The following is an 18,145-nucleotide window of genomic DNA, read 5'->3' as shown; positions in this document are numbered from 1 at the left end:
TTTATCAGAAATAGAGATTTTGAAAAAGTCTCTAATGCAAATTAATAATAAAAAGAATGTCATATTGTTAGATTTCATGGAGAGATTCTTTTCTGATATAGCTCCCCCGCTGCAACTGTTGAATATGTCCTAAGGAAAAAGGAAGAAAATGTTAACTATTGTTTAGTTGTTTCAATGGTTTTTGTTTTATTTTATGTATATATATATATATATATATATAAATAAACAATATATATATATATATATATATATATATTTGTTGTTTATTTTATCTTATCTTTTATTTATTTATTTTTTAATCTATTTGTTTCTCTCCCTTTAGAGCTCTGTTTTACTGTATAAAATTGCTTTGATATTTTGTGTATCTGGATTTACCTGTTAATATTTTTGTAATGTTCAATCTTTTTTCTTGAATAAAAAAATAAAAGAAAAAAAAACCCTGTGGTGTTAAAGAGTCTGTGACTCATCTTTTCTTTCAATGTGTATACTCAAAATTATTTTGGCTAGATGTCTCTAACTTCATTTCTAGAATGTTTGGTACATTAATACAAATGGAAATGTATGATGTTGTATTCTTTTTTTGTAAAAGATACTATTGATTCTAAAAGTACAATTTCCTTTCTTATGCAACTAATTGTTTTACTTGGAAAATATCACATTCATGTAAAGAAATGGACTAAAGCTAAGCCAAATTGTGAACATTCTATTAAAGAAATTAAACAATATGGTATTACATTACAAAATATTAGAAACAGAAAAGCTAAAAAGACTTATGAAGCACTGTGTCAATTTAATTTGGTTAATTAAATGTTTTAATTTTTCTTTTATCCCTAGCATAGATTCTTTTTACTCCTGTACATGCACTTGTTCTTTTGTGTGTTTTTTTTTCATTCTCCCTGTATACCTTTTTTCTATTTCTGTTGTGAGATGTATATATTTGTATTAATATGTACATAATTGCAAAATAAAAAATTAAAAAAAAAAAAATCACGGGGAAAGCCGGAAGTATGTCAAAGCAACTTACGGTAGTTTCGAGGATCTATATAAAATAACAGGCCATTGTCCTTCGTTTTACTGATACACATTTTCTTATTTGTGTAAATGATGTTTAGGCTAAAATGGCACAACTTAAATATATTCAATATGTCTAATATACGGAGCTGATTTCGTCATCATGACAGCCTGTAATACGCTTGCATTGACTACATTAGGCTAATTGTTAATAAAAACCTTTAAACCTTACCTTGTTCATTTATGTAATGAGATACATTCACATTTATTATGATCGATTTTAGGCGAATTTTAAATGTATCAAATTTAAAGGGGACAGTTCGATTTTGGTATTGTAAATGTATGTAAAATTATTGTAAAAGTTGGTATTGTATAATTGTCAGTTATTTTTTAAAAGATGTGTTACACTTATCACAAAGTGTTAACATTTTAATGACAGAATCAACAGTTCTCCATATGCAGTAGGCTACACATACATAGGCTAAATAGAGGTTGACTGCTTTGATAGTTTAAATAAGTAACATGACATTGACCTTCAGGCCTTGTTCATCACAACTTGATATGAAATGTGTCCAGATACTTAAAGATGAATAAAAAGACATACATTACTTCTTCAGCCATTATTTATGTATTATTTTACAAAAATAATTCAGTTTAAAATGTTATAAAAATATACACTACCAGCCAAAATAAGATTTTTATTGTTTTTTTTGTTTGTTTGTTTTTTTAAAGAAGGGTATTTTGCTCACTAAGCCTGCATTTATTTGATCCAAAATAACACAAAATTTAAGCTTTCTATTTGAATATATTTTAAAGCATAATACATTTCTGTTCAAAGCTAAATTTTCAGCAACATTACATCATTACAGTCTTCTGTGTCACTTGATCCTTCAGAAATTATTCTAATATGCTGATTTGCTCAAGAAACATTTCTGATTATCATCAATATTTAAAGCAGTTGAGTACATTTTTTCTGGATTCTTTGATAAATAGAAAGATCCAAATAATAAATAATAATAACAATAATAATAATGAGCAGCAAATCAAAATATAGAATAATTTTTGAAGGATCATGTGACTGGAGTAATGCTAAAAGTCACATTTGAAATCAATGGAATTAATTATATTTTAATAGAAATACAGAAAACTGTTTCAAATAGAAAAAGAGTTATTTTAAATAGTAAAAATATTTTAAAATGTTACTGTTTTTGTTATACTTTGGATCAAATAAATCTAGGCTTTGTGGGCAGAAGAGACTTCTTTAAAAAACAACAACAACAACAACAAAAAAAACATAAAAATCTTACCCTTCAAAAACGTTTGACTGGTTGTGTTTAAAAATATATATATGTTCTAAATATTATAAGTCTGAGCAGCTGAATAAACAGTTGAATGATCAGACAAACTGTTCTTGTTATGCAGTACACAGACCTACATACATAGGCTACACAGAGAGATTCCTTGCTCTGAAAGACTATTCACAGAACATGGCATGAGGCCTTGTTCATCAAGACAATTTGATATGAATGTGTCCAGCTCCTCCAGAAACTCAAAGATTAATAATATGACATCTCTTGTATCCGATTCTCTCCCCCCAAGCTCTGAGCTTGGCTTGTGCTGATCAATGTCCTACACCTAACAATTTAGACACTTGGGTAGGCTTTGTAAAACAGTTTTTTTTTTCCACGTTTGTGAATACAAACAGTCTCTTAGTGTGGTCTACTGAGTCCAGACTCCAGGTCATCTACTAGATGAGGTTCGTTCTCCTTCAGCAGTCTGTAAAATTCTGCTTTTACAGCAGCTCCTCCAGAGTCAAGAGCATCCAACAAGAGTCTCATTTTCTCCTGCCGTGGTTCTGCAGCATGAACTTTACTGTACATTTCACTACTAATCATGTTTTTTCTCTTCAGACAGTCAGCAATCGCCATCACTGATAAAACTCTCTGAATGAGTTCCTCTCTGTGTTTATTCACAAATTCAGATTCTGATGGAAAACAAAAGAAGATTTAAAGAGAAGGAACTCTTTCATGTTACTTCAAGTTACGCTTGTGTGTGAGAGACAGGGTTCCTGCAGGTTTTATGAAGGTAAATTTAAACATTTTTTAAAGATCTTTTTAAGACCAAGTAAAAAAAATTAAAGGAACAAAACACATCATAGGTTCTCTAAATGTAAAAATATAGGAAACAGAAAATTTGTTGTATTAACTTTTAACAGGCTCAGAAAAATCAACTTAACTCAAAGGGAGATGTTTTCATACCTCATTGACATTTGTACTTGTTTTAACCATAAACTCACTTAACTTTGCTCAGTCTTTCAGAAAACAAGCCTTTAACACAAGACAAAAATACTGTGGAAGGCTTTCTTTTTTGCATGCATGCAACATCTTGTGCCATGATTTTATGAACTGAATACTTTTTTATATTTGTGTAAGAGCAAATTAAGATACTTTAAGACCCACAGAAACCCTTGAAAGAATCAGAAGAATAAAACTCCAAATGAAATGTTGTGAATTTTAAAGCATTTAAGTCAAACCTGTGAGCCTTCTTTGAACATGAGGTTCCACACCTTGACTTGGTGCTAAAAATAAAAAAGACAAATGAGATCACTGAGAAATACCTGTCATATTCACATTTTAAAGTTATGACTTAAATTCTGTTGCTAGGTGCAAGCCTACAATCCATTTCAAGTGTAAATGCTGGGATGTAACATTTGGACTGTTCATGCAAATTAACCAGTAACAAAAAAAAATATGAACCACAACTTCTTCATTATAGACATAGTTGTAGTTTTATTAGTTGTGTTTGGTTTGAATTTACCCATTTAGTGTAAGATTATCTGTTTAATGATGCCACTGTAACAGAGATCATGCTTGTGTGCCAGATTTTATAATATTGCTGATCACAAAATAAATGCACAATCCGACTTTTATATATTTAGACAATGTATTGCTTCTTCAAAGCATAGTTGGCTACTTTGTTAGTAGCTTGTGTAGCTATTTCTAAAAAAATTATTTCATCAGAGCCAGTTTCATGACTACCCGTAAGAAGGATTCGCCGTCTGTTCCACACTTCCTTCCCATCTTTAGTTTTGTCCAAAACACCCAATCTGATCTCCTCGATGTTGACATTCAGAAACACTTCAAACATGGGATGATAGTTTTGGCTAAATTTATTACACTCAAACACCTCGCTCTGAAAAAAAGAACACAGACATGAAGCGGTTAATTCTAACTTTTCTGAAGTTTCACGTTTACAACATACCGTTTCAAAGCAGCTTTACAGAAAATCTTATGGTTAATGTTTATAATAAATTAACATCGCCTTATAGTCAAGGGTAGAACTGGATGATTTTTTTGAGTGTTGACTATCACATCTGAAAATAAATAGCAATTAAATGTAGTATTTGTATTGTTAATTTTAACCTATAATATAATAATGTACCAAATGAGAATATTTATTTCCTTAGGAAAACTAATATCCATTGAATCAAATCAAATCAAGATCACAATCTCAACTCAGTTATGAGCTTCTGAATTGGAATTCATGAAATCTGTGTCAATACCCATCCCTAATGTACATCAACTCTCTAATGTTAGTGTGCTAATTATCTAATAGCACACTTGAATTAAGCTATATAATTTATGTGCAAGCTATGTATGACGTATTCTTGATTAAATACTATGTTACTGATTAAATACTATCTTACCATTGGTTGCACTTCACAATCTTCTGGCTGACAACACAGACTGTATTTTCTGCCAGGGAACAGATGACATTGTGAACTTGTCTCGATGTATGTTTTATCCTGGTGCCAGTGCTGGACCTTGAGTAAAGGGGGGAGGGTTTGAGGGGACAAAAAAGGGTAAATATGAATCAAATGTTAATTTAAACAGTTACATTCACAATGCATTTCAGCACAAAAAACTGGCATCATATTTACAGAATTTTATTAAATATAGAAATTGGGGCTGGGGGCATTTGAGAGCAGAGAACACTGCTTATTTTTTCAAAATTTTGATAACTTATTTTATTTACTTGGCAGTGTTTTTTAATCATTCATAATTGGCTGGGTGGTTAATAACACATTTTTCAGTGATGTGACAATATCAGAATACATAATACATTTTGCTTTACACAGACTTTTAATAAAATTAAAAAAGTGTTAGAACATCCAAATGCACTGTGTAGTCATTTTAAAGTGGTGTCTAAACTACAGTGGTTGAGTTATGCTGTACAAATGCAGCTAACTGAGCAGGATTGAATGCAAACTATTTTAAGAGATGATTGGTGGTATGCAATGTTGCATTCTATTGTCTGTGTTTAGATCTAGTGTTCTTCTGAAAGGACCCTTCTATTCTCATGAATGTGTCAAAGCTATACTGAAGTAGTACAGATATACACAAAAAAAAAGTTTGTTAAAGGAGCTTTGAAAGATACAGGTTTTGTTAGAATACTTGTTAAACAAAGTGAATGGCCAAAAGGCAAAGCACAAAGAAACAATATGTTCAGACAGCAGTACCTCTGATAATGGAACATTCCCTGGAAGCAAATGGACATTAAGTATTTTCTGTTTCTGCTCGACAGTTACGGGTCGAAGGAACAGCAACACTTGAGCAACAATGGGGAAACCAGGAAATATCTTTTTTATAAGTCCATATATGGAGAGGTCTTTGATGTCTATGATCACATGTGTTTTAGTCACATTGAATGGCTGTATCATTTCTATATTGCCGCCAGTGAAATGTGCTACAGCCAAACCATCCTTATTTTTCTCTGAAAAATACATTTAAGAATTTTGTTAAAAATGTTTATCTTATTTGGCAAAATTCATGACCTTTGTACATTAAGTGCATATTATTTGATAATTAAGATCTCTCATCTCACTCCTTGCTGATTTTTTACATGGATATCGACAAATAACTGCAGTTTCAAATAAATTGACTGTTGCATGAATTCTATACAGTTGTAAACCACTGTGAAAAACATTAATAATACATTTAATATGTAGAAATAAACATACCAGAGAGTATTTCACAATGTGGAAGGTGCAGTTGTGAGACTGAACCCCCGGCACAGTCAATGTTGTACAAGGGTCCTGCAGGCCGCATCTGACCCAAACCATCTAACACACAAGAATCCCACGAGACAATGTTATACAGCACCTTTCCTTTATTCTCCATCACAAACACAAGGTTGGTCAGACTGCAACGAAACTGACCAGCATGTGGACACAGAAACCTGGAGGAGAGAATAACCATTTTCATAATAAGTCATAACTACCTGCATCTATTATTATGCAAAAAAAAAAAAAAAAAAAAAAAGAAAGAAAGAAAAAACAAAATAAAACACAATCTAACTCGATTTGACACATAAACAAGATGAAACTGAAAAGTGTTTATATCAATACCTGTATGTATTCTTGTGTTTGTCCTCATCACCCCTCTGAATACGTTCAGGTGTGAACACTTTAGCATCTTCTGAAGCCTGAAGTAAAGAAAAGAAGAAGGGAATAGTTTATCCTCAAAATACTATCACTGAAAAGATTTAATGTTTAATTTCTGCAGTTCAGTCTGACATTTGTGTGTGATGAATGGTGCATCTGGAGATGGTTTAAAAAAAAGAAAGAAAAGAAAGAAAGAAAGAAAGAAATCCTCAATAGCACAGGTGTTACTCACTGATTGTTGTGGTGGTGATTCAACTTTTATTGATGAGCAAGGCACAGAATCTAATCTCTCTCCTACTGTCAGACAAAACACAATTCAAACACTTTAAAGACATTTAAGAACAAAGGACAAACATCAACAAGTTTAAAGTAAATCAGATCAGATCATATGTCTGGTACAATACTGCACCGATGCTCATGTCCAGAATGGTTGTTAGAAATGAAAAAAAAAAAATTAAAAAAGTGGCTTTTAATTTTTAAAATGAAAACTGATCATTATCTGCCTTTAATACTATGCCTGGACTAAAAATTCAAAACTAAATATTACACTGAGATGATATTTGCATTTTTTGTCGTGAAATTAAAACACACCAGAGTGAAAATTAAGAGTAAAAACAGGATTTTGTTAAATAAATCATTTAATTAAACTGAACAAATAAATAAAGGTTAATAAAACACGGTTACTTGCCACTTGGCCAATAACTTCATTAGGAACTAAAAACAGCAATTTAAACAGAACAGTAAATCCCACAGACTCAAATAACAGCTACCACAGAAAAACATGTGCAACCACTTGTGAATCTTTTATTTTTTAGGACAATGGACAGGAGTCTGAATTATTAAAACTACAACAAAACTGTTAAACTTACTTTTACTCTCAGTCTTTTCTCTCTTTGTCTTAAACTCCTCCTTTTTGAATCCCTTCACATCTGACTGAATAAACAGGGATGTCCTCCAGCTAATTAGAATAACATGCAACATGGATGATGACTATCCTGCAAAATTATTAATTATTCTCTACAGGAAAATAATGTCCATATCATAATAATATATTTAATAAAAACTTACACAGTCAGAGTCAAACCCATCTTTTTCAATGGTTCCATCAGGTACTGGATTTTCACAAGGCTTTTTTTCTGATATTTAAGCTGAAATATATTTTAACAAATTTACTGCATATAATTTGAAACTGCTAGAGCTTCTGGTTTACATGGGCAATGTGATGTATTGTTATTTTAGAAGTAAAATTTTCACAGTGATAAAAAAAACTACATAAAACCTAAATAATTGGGCAGATTGTTGAGTTACCTGAATTCAATCAGACTGGGACAGGCCTGAATGAGGGACAGAACTTGATCTGCCAGTGTGTTAGTCAGATTTGAAAGCTGCAGACAGACTTTCTTTAAACCAGACACAGATTCCAGGAACCTCAGCAGACGAACTTCCTCTTCCTCAAGACCACTAAACAACAACAACAAAATAAATTATATTTGTGACAAGCTGGTTCTCAAGCATAAAAATTAAAGATCTACATCTACATAAGAATAAAAAAAAGACATGAACTGATTTTCTCTAATAAAGACCAAATAAATTTATTCACAGACTGCCAAACCACCTGTCACTTTGCTCTGGCAAAGATGTTCCCCTATCAATTCAATTAAATGAAGCAAATAACCTTTTGGAAAAAATTAAACTGTTTTCTAAAATTCTGTGCATGATGGAAATGACAGCAATTCTTATGGGTTAAAAAGAATGAATGAAGCTTCCACTCACAAATGTCTGTAATTGTTCACTGCCCGTTCGTTCTGCGATTTTACCCACGTGATGGTCTTAATTAATGCGTGTGGACATGTTAAGAGTTAATTCTGTTGTTTCTGTGATCACTGATGAGCAAATAGACAACCTGAAGCAGCAAGAGATATGAACAAACATTAGTGTAGATTTATTCTAAGCACCAGACTACACTTCATTATGTAACAAGTGAGATAATGATGGTGCTTCTTACTTGATGTCATTATCTCTGACTGACACAGTCTCTGGGCAGAATGGACTTCCGCTGTTTTCAACCATCTTTATTCTGGCAATTAAAGGTATATAAAGTGCATTACTGCAGTTGGTAATGACATTATACATGTACATAACATAAAATGTGTGAAATATACAAATTACATTTGTATATACATTAGCAGTAACTCATTTCTTTTGTTCAGTGTTATTCAGAAATTAAATTCAAACTTAAAAATACTTTACATCAGTTTATGCAGAAACTTTCCTTCACCAGCAGCTGTTATCAAACAAACGACATCTTCTGAAATGCGATCCATCGTTAACCTTTTTAAGTAGAAAGAAACCGGTATATCAGGTATTTAATACTCCTTATGCACTGTAAAAAAAACTTTTAACTATAAGAAGTAAGTGTTCGTGCTGCCTTAAAATTTTAAGTTTAGTCAACGTGAAATGTTAAGTTTTACTATTTGGAAGTGGACTTCTCCTTTAAGGCATCTAAAAAAGATTTACATCATTGCAAAATCATGAGATGACGGTACTTAAGGCAAACAATGTCTGGACTTTTGCTCACCACAGCTCTTTACAGCGGCACAGGTCAGGCTGGAGAATCTTCAGGTTATCAGGTGTTACATGGAGTTTCAGATTTTCCATTTGTTCACAGCACTGTAGACAGTACTTCAACACCCAACAGTCTGTCATTTTTAGTGGTGTATTAGACAGATCTATCACAACCAAGCCTTCCAAAACTTTTGCAATGAAGCTCTTCTCATGGAGCTCATAAAGACAATGGAGAATGAACAGCATATGCTCATTTTGATATCTCCATGCACACTGATTGATCCACTCCTTAAGCTGGGTTTCTATGCTGATAGAGACAGCCATATTGTGCTTTTGAAAGAATGATGGGATCCATTCCTTCTTACAGAAACCACAGAGAAACAGAATCACAGGCTGCAGCAGCTTTGCACGTGTTATTTCTACATCGGCCACTGAAAAGTCTTTATGAGACCAAGATGACAAAGCCCATCCTCTCTGTACAGTGCGAAGCAGCTCCCTCATTTCCCTCTGAGACTCTTTTTCATCCAGAAGAACATAGTACAGAGCAGTGAAGAACTCCTGAAAGCTGAGATGCATGAAACTGAACATCGTCTCCTGGCGGATTATTCTCTTAAAGAGGAACCTGCACAGGAATGGACTGCCAGCAGGGTCTAAATCCAATTTATACAAGCTTTTCTCATTAAACATGACTTGTTGTTCCAGCATCCCTCTTTCTGCCAGTTGACCCAGACTCTTCAGCAGGCTCAGGACAGACTGATTCAAATCCTGGCAGTGATGCTCCAGTAGAGTGGACACAAAGTCAACATAGATGGAGGTGGTGGTTTCCAGTCCACTTGTTACTGCACCTAATTTGACCCTCTCACTGATGATCCGGCAGATAACGGGAATGGAACAGGCAGCGAAAAGGGATTCATTTGCCGTCACAGAATAATATGGTTTAATGAAGTACTTCACCACCTCCATCACATAAAAGCCCATGATCTCAATGAAACGCTTTTGTCCTTTCACCAGCTTGCTTACTGTGTCATTAGTTTTGGTGGTGACCAGCAGTAACGACTCTGGCAGGATACCTCTCAAAAGGCCACAAAGAATGACATCAGGTGGAGCTTTTTGTAACGGATGAATGTGTGCTGACATGTCATAAATGTCCTGTGTGAGTCTCAGTTCATCAAATCCATCAATGATGAAAAGTGTCTCTGGTGACTGCTGTAGTATCTGTGAAATCTCATCTGATGTTAAACTGCAATTGCAGCTCAAGAGCTCAAATAAGTTCATCTCTTCAGAAATACACATCAGTTCTTCACACCTCAGATAGAAAACTAAATCAAATTGTCTGACAGAAACTGCATCAGATGCCCAGTCCAACATAGTCTTCTGAGCTATGATGGATTTACCACTGCCAGAGTCGCCTCGAAGAATGACAGTTGCCAGATCATCGAACTGAAGCAACTCAGACACACAGGTTTTCTTAAAAGTTCCATTTGCATTTTTTTGCATGAACACTGGTTCAGTATACAGGGCAGAAAATGACTCTTGTTCACCACACAGGAAGCTCAACACACTCTCATACTTCCTTTTGACTGATAGCTTATACTGCTGGACAATATCCTGAGCTCCTAAGGGACAATCAACCAACAACCAATTGATTCACCAACAATACAAGTACACTTATTATTTATCATTTATGTTTACTATTTATTTAAAAAAAATGAAAATTGTGTTAAGCAGATCAAGTACAAGAGGTGTCCATACCAAAGTCTTGTTTCTCATAGAATTCTCTCTGTCTCTTCCTCTTATATTTTACTTTAGAGGAGTCATCTGATCTTTGTGTGATGAGCTCTGAACACACACACACAAAAAAGCCAATTTTGTTTAAATGAAGGATTGCAGAAATGAGTACACCCTAGATTAAATTTGGCAAATGTATATTCTAGTACTTAGTATGTCCTCTCTGACCCTTCTTGACACTGAGCATACAAGTTTATGACAAACTGTCACATCTGTCCTGTTTAACTCCCGGAGGACTACCTCCTTAAATGCCCTGATATTTAATGGGAAGTTCTGCTCAGCTAGTCTTTACAGAATCCTTCTTAGCTGCTCAAGAATGTTAAGATTGGGTAAAATACATGTCCACTGAAAGATTTTTACATTGGAAGAACGCATATCACCATTGTCATGTTGAAACAACGGCCAACAACTCAGGTAATGAGGAGAGGGTAGCATCTTCAGTTTCAAGTTTTTTGTATTAAATCACAACGTAGTGTGTGAATTCATGACAGTACTGATAAAACAACTTTTTAAAGTGAAAATATGGACCTACCTGTCATCCCAGACAGGCTGTGTGGAGTCTCTTCCAATGTTGGCAAGATTTTTTTTAAGCGATGAGCAATCTTCCAAAAAAAAAAAAAAAAAAAAAAAAAAAAAAAAGAAAAAGAAAATGAAAGAAAGAAACGGATAGCAGTGTTGTGAAAATGTTAGTGCAAACCTTGAAAAGTTAAGAGTTTATTACAACATGTATGTACAGAGATATTGGATGGTCATTTCTCCAATTTTAAAAGATTAAAGGCAACATATATCATTTAGCAAATTACTTACAATGTACTTTTTCCGCAGCAAAAGAAGCAACAGTCATTATTAAGAAAAACAAAAACAGAAATTTCCAGAGTGGAAAAAATTACATTTGTAGGCATCTAAAATTAGAATCAGGTGCACTAATACATAGAATCATATGCAATCAAAACATAAATCTGGTCTACATAGGAGTTTAGCAAGGAAGAAACCCCACGGGAAACAGGCTGCACATGCAAGAAAAACCACCAATATTACACAAAGTATTTCTGCATTGAGGAATGGTCAGAAAATACAATCCTTACTGTAAATTGGAGTGTAGGTGAAAACAATGCTAGGTGTTCTTCCTGCCCTGAAAAAGAATTAGGCAAGTTCATGTCAGAGATCATGTCAAAAAAAAAAACTTAGGATTCAGAAGTACAGAGCAGTACGTGATTAAAGTATGATTAAAGTGATCGCATTTACAGTATAAGTGGAAAATAATAATAGAATTGAAATCTTTTATTGTCAGATGGATTGTAGCAAAGACAACGCTCAATTTAAATCATTGCATAAGTAAAAACAAGAGTCAATACCATCAGTAGGCTTATGGAGTTCTGGATATTTTCTTCGCCTCTTGGGTTCAGGAACATCCTCCGCACGGTCACTAAAATTAAAATCTGGACCAAAAATTTGTCAAAATCAATCGAGATGTTATAGCGACTTCCATAAATGTGCCGGACCGGTGCCACGTCTGCGTAGCAGGTGCAGATCTTACCCATTGCCATATGTTTTAGCATCATCAATAGAAATACCTTCTTTTAATTATATATTTTTTTAATCTCATCGCATTTGATTCAGACTGCAAGTTCTCAAGTCGGCAAAGAAGTAGCCCAATTTCTTGTGGCAGCGAGATTGAGCGGGACAAAACCTCAGCAGGAAGCTTCAAAATGTATCACATTTTAACTTTTCTACTCACCCTCAGGCACCTCCATCTTTATATGGCGCTGTTTGAACTCAACGAGAATTCTCAGGAAATTCGAAAAATCACGTTAGAACATTTTCCATAGTTTCCATAAAAAATTACTGCTGTTTACCGTACAGAATTTCACGGGCAACAGGGCAACAGCATGATCGTTATTCCACTGCGGAAGCGTTCTATAAACACTGCGGTCAAGCCAGCCGCGCTTCAAAAATACACGGTCAAGCCAGCCGCACTTTTTTTTTTTGCGCGTGTAATCGTGCACTTACAGTACGGGTACTGAGAGCAGGCACAATGCATGACAAGAAGCTGTCAAACCGGCGTTTCCTATATACTTTTTATTCGTATGTTTATAAATACTTTACATTAGTCCATAAACGTTTGTATTGTATATTAATTATTCTAAATAATTTATTAATGTAAAAAAATAATACTATTAATGTGTTTTATTCCGTTTTTTTTATTTTGATGTTTGTGTGTGTGTGTGTGTGTGTGTGTGTGTGTAGGCTCTCTCTCTCTCACTGACTATATATAGAAGAAGAAAAAGCCGTCACACCGGCGTTTCCTTTTAGTTTATGTAATTTTTGTGCATAAACGTTTGTATTTGTACATTATTAAAAATAATTTATTAATGTTAATAAATGTTAATATAAATGTTTTTTATTTAATCTTTTAATTTAATGTTTGTATGTGTGTGTGTGTGTGTGTGTGTGTATATATATATATATATATATATATATACACACACACATACAAACATTAAAATAAAAGATTAAATAAAACACATTTATATTAACATTTATTAACATTAATAAATTATTTAGAATTATTAATGTACAATACAAACGTTTATGTAGAAATTTAAAGTATTTACAAACATATATATATATATATATATATATATATATATATATATATATATAAATATATATATATATATATATATATATATATATATATATATACACACACACATACATACAAACATTAAAATAAAAGATTAAATAAAACACTTTTATATTAACTAGGGATGAGCGAGTACAGCATTATCTGTATCTGTATCTGTATCTGTTAACCATATGAATTATCTGTATCTGTACTCGGAGTGGGCGGGGCCTAACCCGGAAGTGGGTGGGATTTAACCTGGAAGTGGGTCATGTTGTATTGAAATGGGCGGGGCTTTAACCGGTATGTTATTTTAAGCATGCAATTGATATGGGTTGATCAGAAATTGTTATATTTATTGCTGATTAGAAAACTATTTACATGACAGCATCAGCATTGAGCTTCAGATCAGTGGTTTTGATCATGATAACAAACGAACTATATACAGAATAAGTTTTGCAACAATGAATACAACACATGCGGTTGCAATTATGAAGTAAAATGTAATGAACAAGAGTTTTCATTTCAACATAACTTTCTTTTTTTAACCTTGAGCAGTGTGTTTTTTTTATTTATTTATTTATTTATGAAATACAGAAAGAAAGTGTCAGACACTCAGTGCGTGAAGTAAAAAAACTGGTCAGAGCCAGCTGACGGTTTAAAAAAGAAAAATAAATTCTCCGACAGGCAGAGACGCGAGTCGCTTTTACCAAGCACCACGTCTGAACAAACCCCACGTTTACCAAAACTCTACTGGCTGTTCTCTTGTCTTCTCAGTGTTCTGTGTGTGTGTGTGAGCAGAGCGGGACACAGCAACACAATAAATCTGTATGTGTTAGTGATGCGCGGATGGCGGTTATATCCGCGGGCGCTGCGGACAATCCGCGGGTCGGGTGGGTCGGGTAATAAAAAATTGCATTCTGATTATTTGCGGGTGGTTCGCGGGTGGATGAGAAAAATCAATAATGACGCAAATATTAACTGTATTTTCTAACATATGTTTTAAATACTCGAGTAGGTTAATATGCAGTGGTGTGTATAACCCGCTTATACCCATTTCTTTATCAGTCGGCTCTGCGCACCCACTTCTAAATCCCCTCTGATGCGCATCATTCAGTAGTGTCCTGCATTAGCCAAAATCATGACAGGCCACCATTTGTAACTAAATCGTATGTGAATAAATGCAAATATTCGCTCAAAACACCCAGCAAAGACGGTAAGGACCCTAGCGCCGGCTTCCTTTGAAATATGTTTTATCATTGCACCTGATGCGCCTGATGCGCCCGCGCCCGCGCCGTCCGCGCCAGCACCACATTTGCTGCCTGTTCATACGCGAGAGCATGTCAAGAGAGGCACGCCGAGTATTAAAATAAAAATTATTATTGATTACTAATTTGAATCAGTACATTATACCGAAAACAATACGTCACGTCCAGATATCAGTTAACGTTATTCTTTTTAGCGTGGATTTGGCTTAAAAGCACGAGTGATTAAGCTTATAAGTGTTCATCACATTCATCATATCATCATGCAAAACTAAGAATTAGAATAATTGTAAATGACGATCGGGTGCGGGTCGGGTGCGGTTATCTAAATCAGAGAAAAATACAGGTGCGGGTGGGTGGCGGGCGGATCATTTATTTGGAGCTGCGGATTCCGGTGACGTTTAAGCTCATCCGCGCATCTCTAGTATGTGTGTAGGGGAGGGGCCCTGTGACTAGCCTATCACAGAACGCAGACACAGTAAACTACCCAATGAGAATTTTTATTCAATCCGAGCACAGATATTGACTCGTATTACTCGTATGATACTCGTACTCGGCAAAAGTGCTTTATCCGTGCCGGATACTCGTTTCAGCCGAGTATCCGGCTCAACTCTAATATTAACGTTTATTAACATTAATAAATTATTTTTAATAATGTACAAATACAAACGTTTATGCACAAAATTATATAAACTAAAAGGAAACGCCGGTGTGACGGCTTTTTCTTCTTCTATATATAGTCAGTGAGAGAGAGAGAGCCTCCACACACACACACACACACACACAAACATCAAAATAAAAAAAACGGAACAAAACACATTAATAGTATTATTTTTTTACATTAACAAATTATTTAGAATAATTAAAATACAATATAAACGTTTATGGACTAATGTAATGTATTTATAAACATACGAATAAAAAGTATATAGGAAACGCCGGTTTGACAGCTTCTTAACATGCATTTTGCCTGCTCTCAGTACCCGTACCGTAAGTGCACGATTACACGCGCACTTACGGTGGCTGCCGACTGTAATTATTTATTTATTTATTTTTTATACTGATTTTATTAATGATAATTTATGGTATTTTGTAACACTCTTAGGTATTGAAGCAAATTGTTGGCACTTAGGTAAAAAAGTCATGCTTTTGTAAATTATTATGACATAAAAAGTTTAAACCGTGTCATACTACGTAATAATTATTATGAGATGACATACATGCACTAGACTACTTCCTCCAGCAGAGGACAGCACAGTCCAGCTTCCGAGTAAACTAGGCTTTCGATGAACTAGTACCCTATATTTCCCAGTAGAATTTATGAACAAGGTTTTGCTGTGGACTAGGATAACCAGCAGTAAATATAAGAACCACACTATACCATACGTTTGCCTGATAATCATATTTTAATATAATTTATGATACGTAAATAATCCTGACTATTATCATAATCTTTTAAAATGGTTTTATCACGTAATGTTTTGCTGCCTCACAGCATCCAACCAACCCTAGTATCTTTGCTCATGAAAGACAGAAAACAACAAATTCTGTGCACTACTTTCAATATACTAAATTGAATTTAAACTGAATTTAAAGAGTTAAAACTACGTCATCAGACTTCCCAGCCTGTCTGGGGCGCTCCCGATATCACAATAACCAAATTCCCCGTAAATATCCCTCTAAACTATTTTCGTCTGCTAGCTACTTAATGTAATAAATGCTTAATACACATGTAGATTGTTGCCCCAGATATAAAGGAAGTGGACAGCTGCCCACAGAGGGTGGGGCGTCAGAGAAGGTGTGTTCTCACTGCATAAAAAGGTTATGTCGTAAAGCAGAATGTCGTAAACCAGGTGCGGAGAGGGGCCTGTTATGGGGAGGGGGTAACCGAGGGGGGAGAGGGGGCTCAATCCGCGAGGCAGCGTTCAGACACAGTGCAAAAATCATGGCGGATGGCCCCAGGTGCCAGCGTAGAAAACAGACACAGCCACGACGCAACAACGGTGAGTCCCACAAGCTGAAATCGGATCGCACACCCAAGAACGAAAGGCAGAAAAGTTGTTCTTGAATTCCTCCAGTTGTTTTTTCCATCTTTGGAATAGTTTAATGACGACTTGTGAAGTTGTGTACTCTGGGAGCGGGCTGGGCTGTCCCAGTGTGCTGCACCGTTATACCTGAGTGTGCCCGGACCGTTATACGGAAGGACGCACTGGCTGCGTGTGCGTTAAACTACTTAAATTCAAGACACAATTAGAGTTTGTCTGATCAAAAACTTGTACCGTAGAGTGAATCAACTCATTCAAAACTAGAATATAGATACAATGCTATAGCATAAACTTTTATTGCAATCAAATGACGTCGCTGGTATTCTTGACAGTTGGTGGTGCCATAAAGCCGTCAACATTTGATCACAAGTCTAATAAAATACTTAAAAGGACAGTTCATCCCAAAAATTGTTATCTTTTAACATGTTGTTTCAAACCTGCATGTCTAGGAAATGTTCAGCAAAATGACAGTCCCAGTCACCATTCACTCTCATTGCAAACTATGTAATAGAAGTGAATGGTGACTAAGACAGAATATTCATTTTTGGGTGAACTGTCCCTTTAAGAGCGTCCAGAAAGCAAGCCATCTTTAGCTGAATGTTATTTACTAGATAATGTTTTTTAGCAAACAACACGTTGCGATAATATTATTTAAACTTTTTTCTTTTATAATTAAACATACGATACCAGTCAAAAGTAACATTTTTAATGTTTTTTTAAACAAGTCTCTTCTGCTCACAAGCCTATATTGAGTAGATTCAAAATACGGCAAAAACAGTAAAATTCTGAAATATTTTTATTATTTAAAATAACTGTTTTCTATGTGAATATATTTTAAAATGTTATTTATGTATACAAATAAATAAAGAAATAAAGAAATAAATTTAAAAGCTGATTTTTGGATCTTTTTATTAATTGAATCCTACATTAAAAAAAGTAATGACTGTTTTAAATATTGATGATGATGATGATAATAATAATAATAATAATAATAATAAATGTTTCTTGAGCAGCAAATCAGCATTACAAATCAGGAATAAAATACATTCTAAAAAAATATTTCACAATTTTACTGCTTTGGCTGTATTTGGATCAAATAAATGCAGGCTTGATGAGCAAAAGAGATTTCTTTAACAACAAGAACTTTTGACTTGTAGTGTATAGCTTTTGCCATTTCCTTATAAGAGCAAAACGTGTTACAGTCTGCAGAGAAATTGCCTACAAATTCATCTATGCTATCTTACATCAGTAATCTTAAAAGTACATATTGCCACTTTTTATCTAAACATCCACGTCCAACACTGAACAGATGCTGCCGACTTCTGATTTGACGTTGCTTTCTCTTTAAATAACCTTTCCGGTAATCCGGTAATATAGTCCGCCGTGCAGTTATGAGCACCGT

At 34.3% G+C, this 18,145-nt stretch overlaps 2 protein-coding genes across 3 annotated transcripts in view; one reads left to right on the top strand and one right to left on the bottom strand.

The window, feature by feature from the left end:
* Nucleotides 1–1,435: 1,435 nt before the first annotated feature.
* On the bottom strand, nucleotides 1,436–12,775 carry LOC127181893 (NACHT, LRR and PYD domains-containing protein 1 homolog). Its single transcript, XM_051136897.1, is given in 22 exon segments — nucleotides 1,436–2,995; nucleotides 3,545–3,589; nucleotides 4,050–4,203; nucleotides 4,718–4,834; nucleotides 5,531–5,784; nucleotides 6,032–6,249; nucleotides 6,419–6,495; nucleotides 6,687–6,751; nucleotides 7,324–7,444; nucleotides 7,523–7,590; nucleotides 7,645–7,655; nucleotides 7,763–7,915; nucleotides 8,228–8,310; nucleotides 8,312–8,357; nucleotides 8,460–8,531; nucleotides 8,705–8,785; nucleotides 9,033–10,635; nucleotides 10,772–10,858; nucleotides 11,340–11,409; nucleotides 11,893–11,939; nucleotides 12,163–12,246; nucleotides 12,546–12,775. Coding segments are annotated over 22 exon segments (3,747 nt in total). The 5' UTR covers nucleotides 12,562–12,775; the 3' UTR covers nucleotides 1,436–2,720.
* A 3,785-nt stretch (nucleotides 12,776–16,560) lies between these two features.
* The window catches only part of zeb1a (zinc finger E-box binding homeobox 1a), a 28,863-nt gene continuing 27,278 nt past the window's right edge, over nucleotides 16,561–18,145 (top strand). For both annotated transcript variants that reach the window (XM_051127137.1, XM_051127129.1), the window contains exon 1: nucleotides 16,561–16,701. In XM_051127137.1, coding sequence (XP_050983094.1) covers nucleotides 16,644–16,701 — 58 coding nt within the window. In that variant the 5' untranslated portion in view covers nucleotides 16,561–16,643. The remainder of the gene's footprint in view (nucleotides 16,702–18,145) is intronic.

Source organism: Labeo rohita, chromosome 2 (assembly GCF_022985175.1).
Source record: "Labeo rohita strain BAU-BD-2019 chromosome 2, IGBB_LRoh.1.0, whole genome shotgun sequence".
NCBI classification, from domain to species: domain Eukaryota; kingdom Metazoa; phylum Chordata; class Actinopteri; order Cypriniformes; family Cyprinidae; genus Labeo; species Labeo rohita.
The sequence above is the reverse complement of the archived record's forward strand: the minus strand, read 5'-3'. Positions and strand labels throughout refer to the sequence as shown.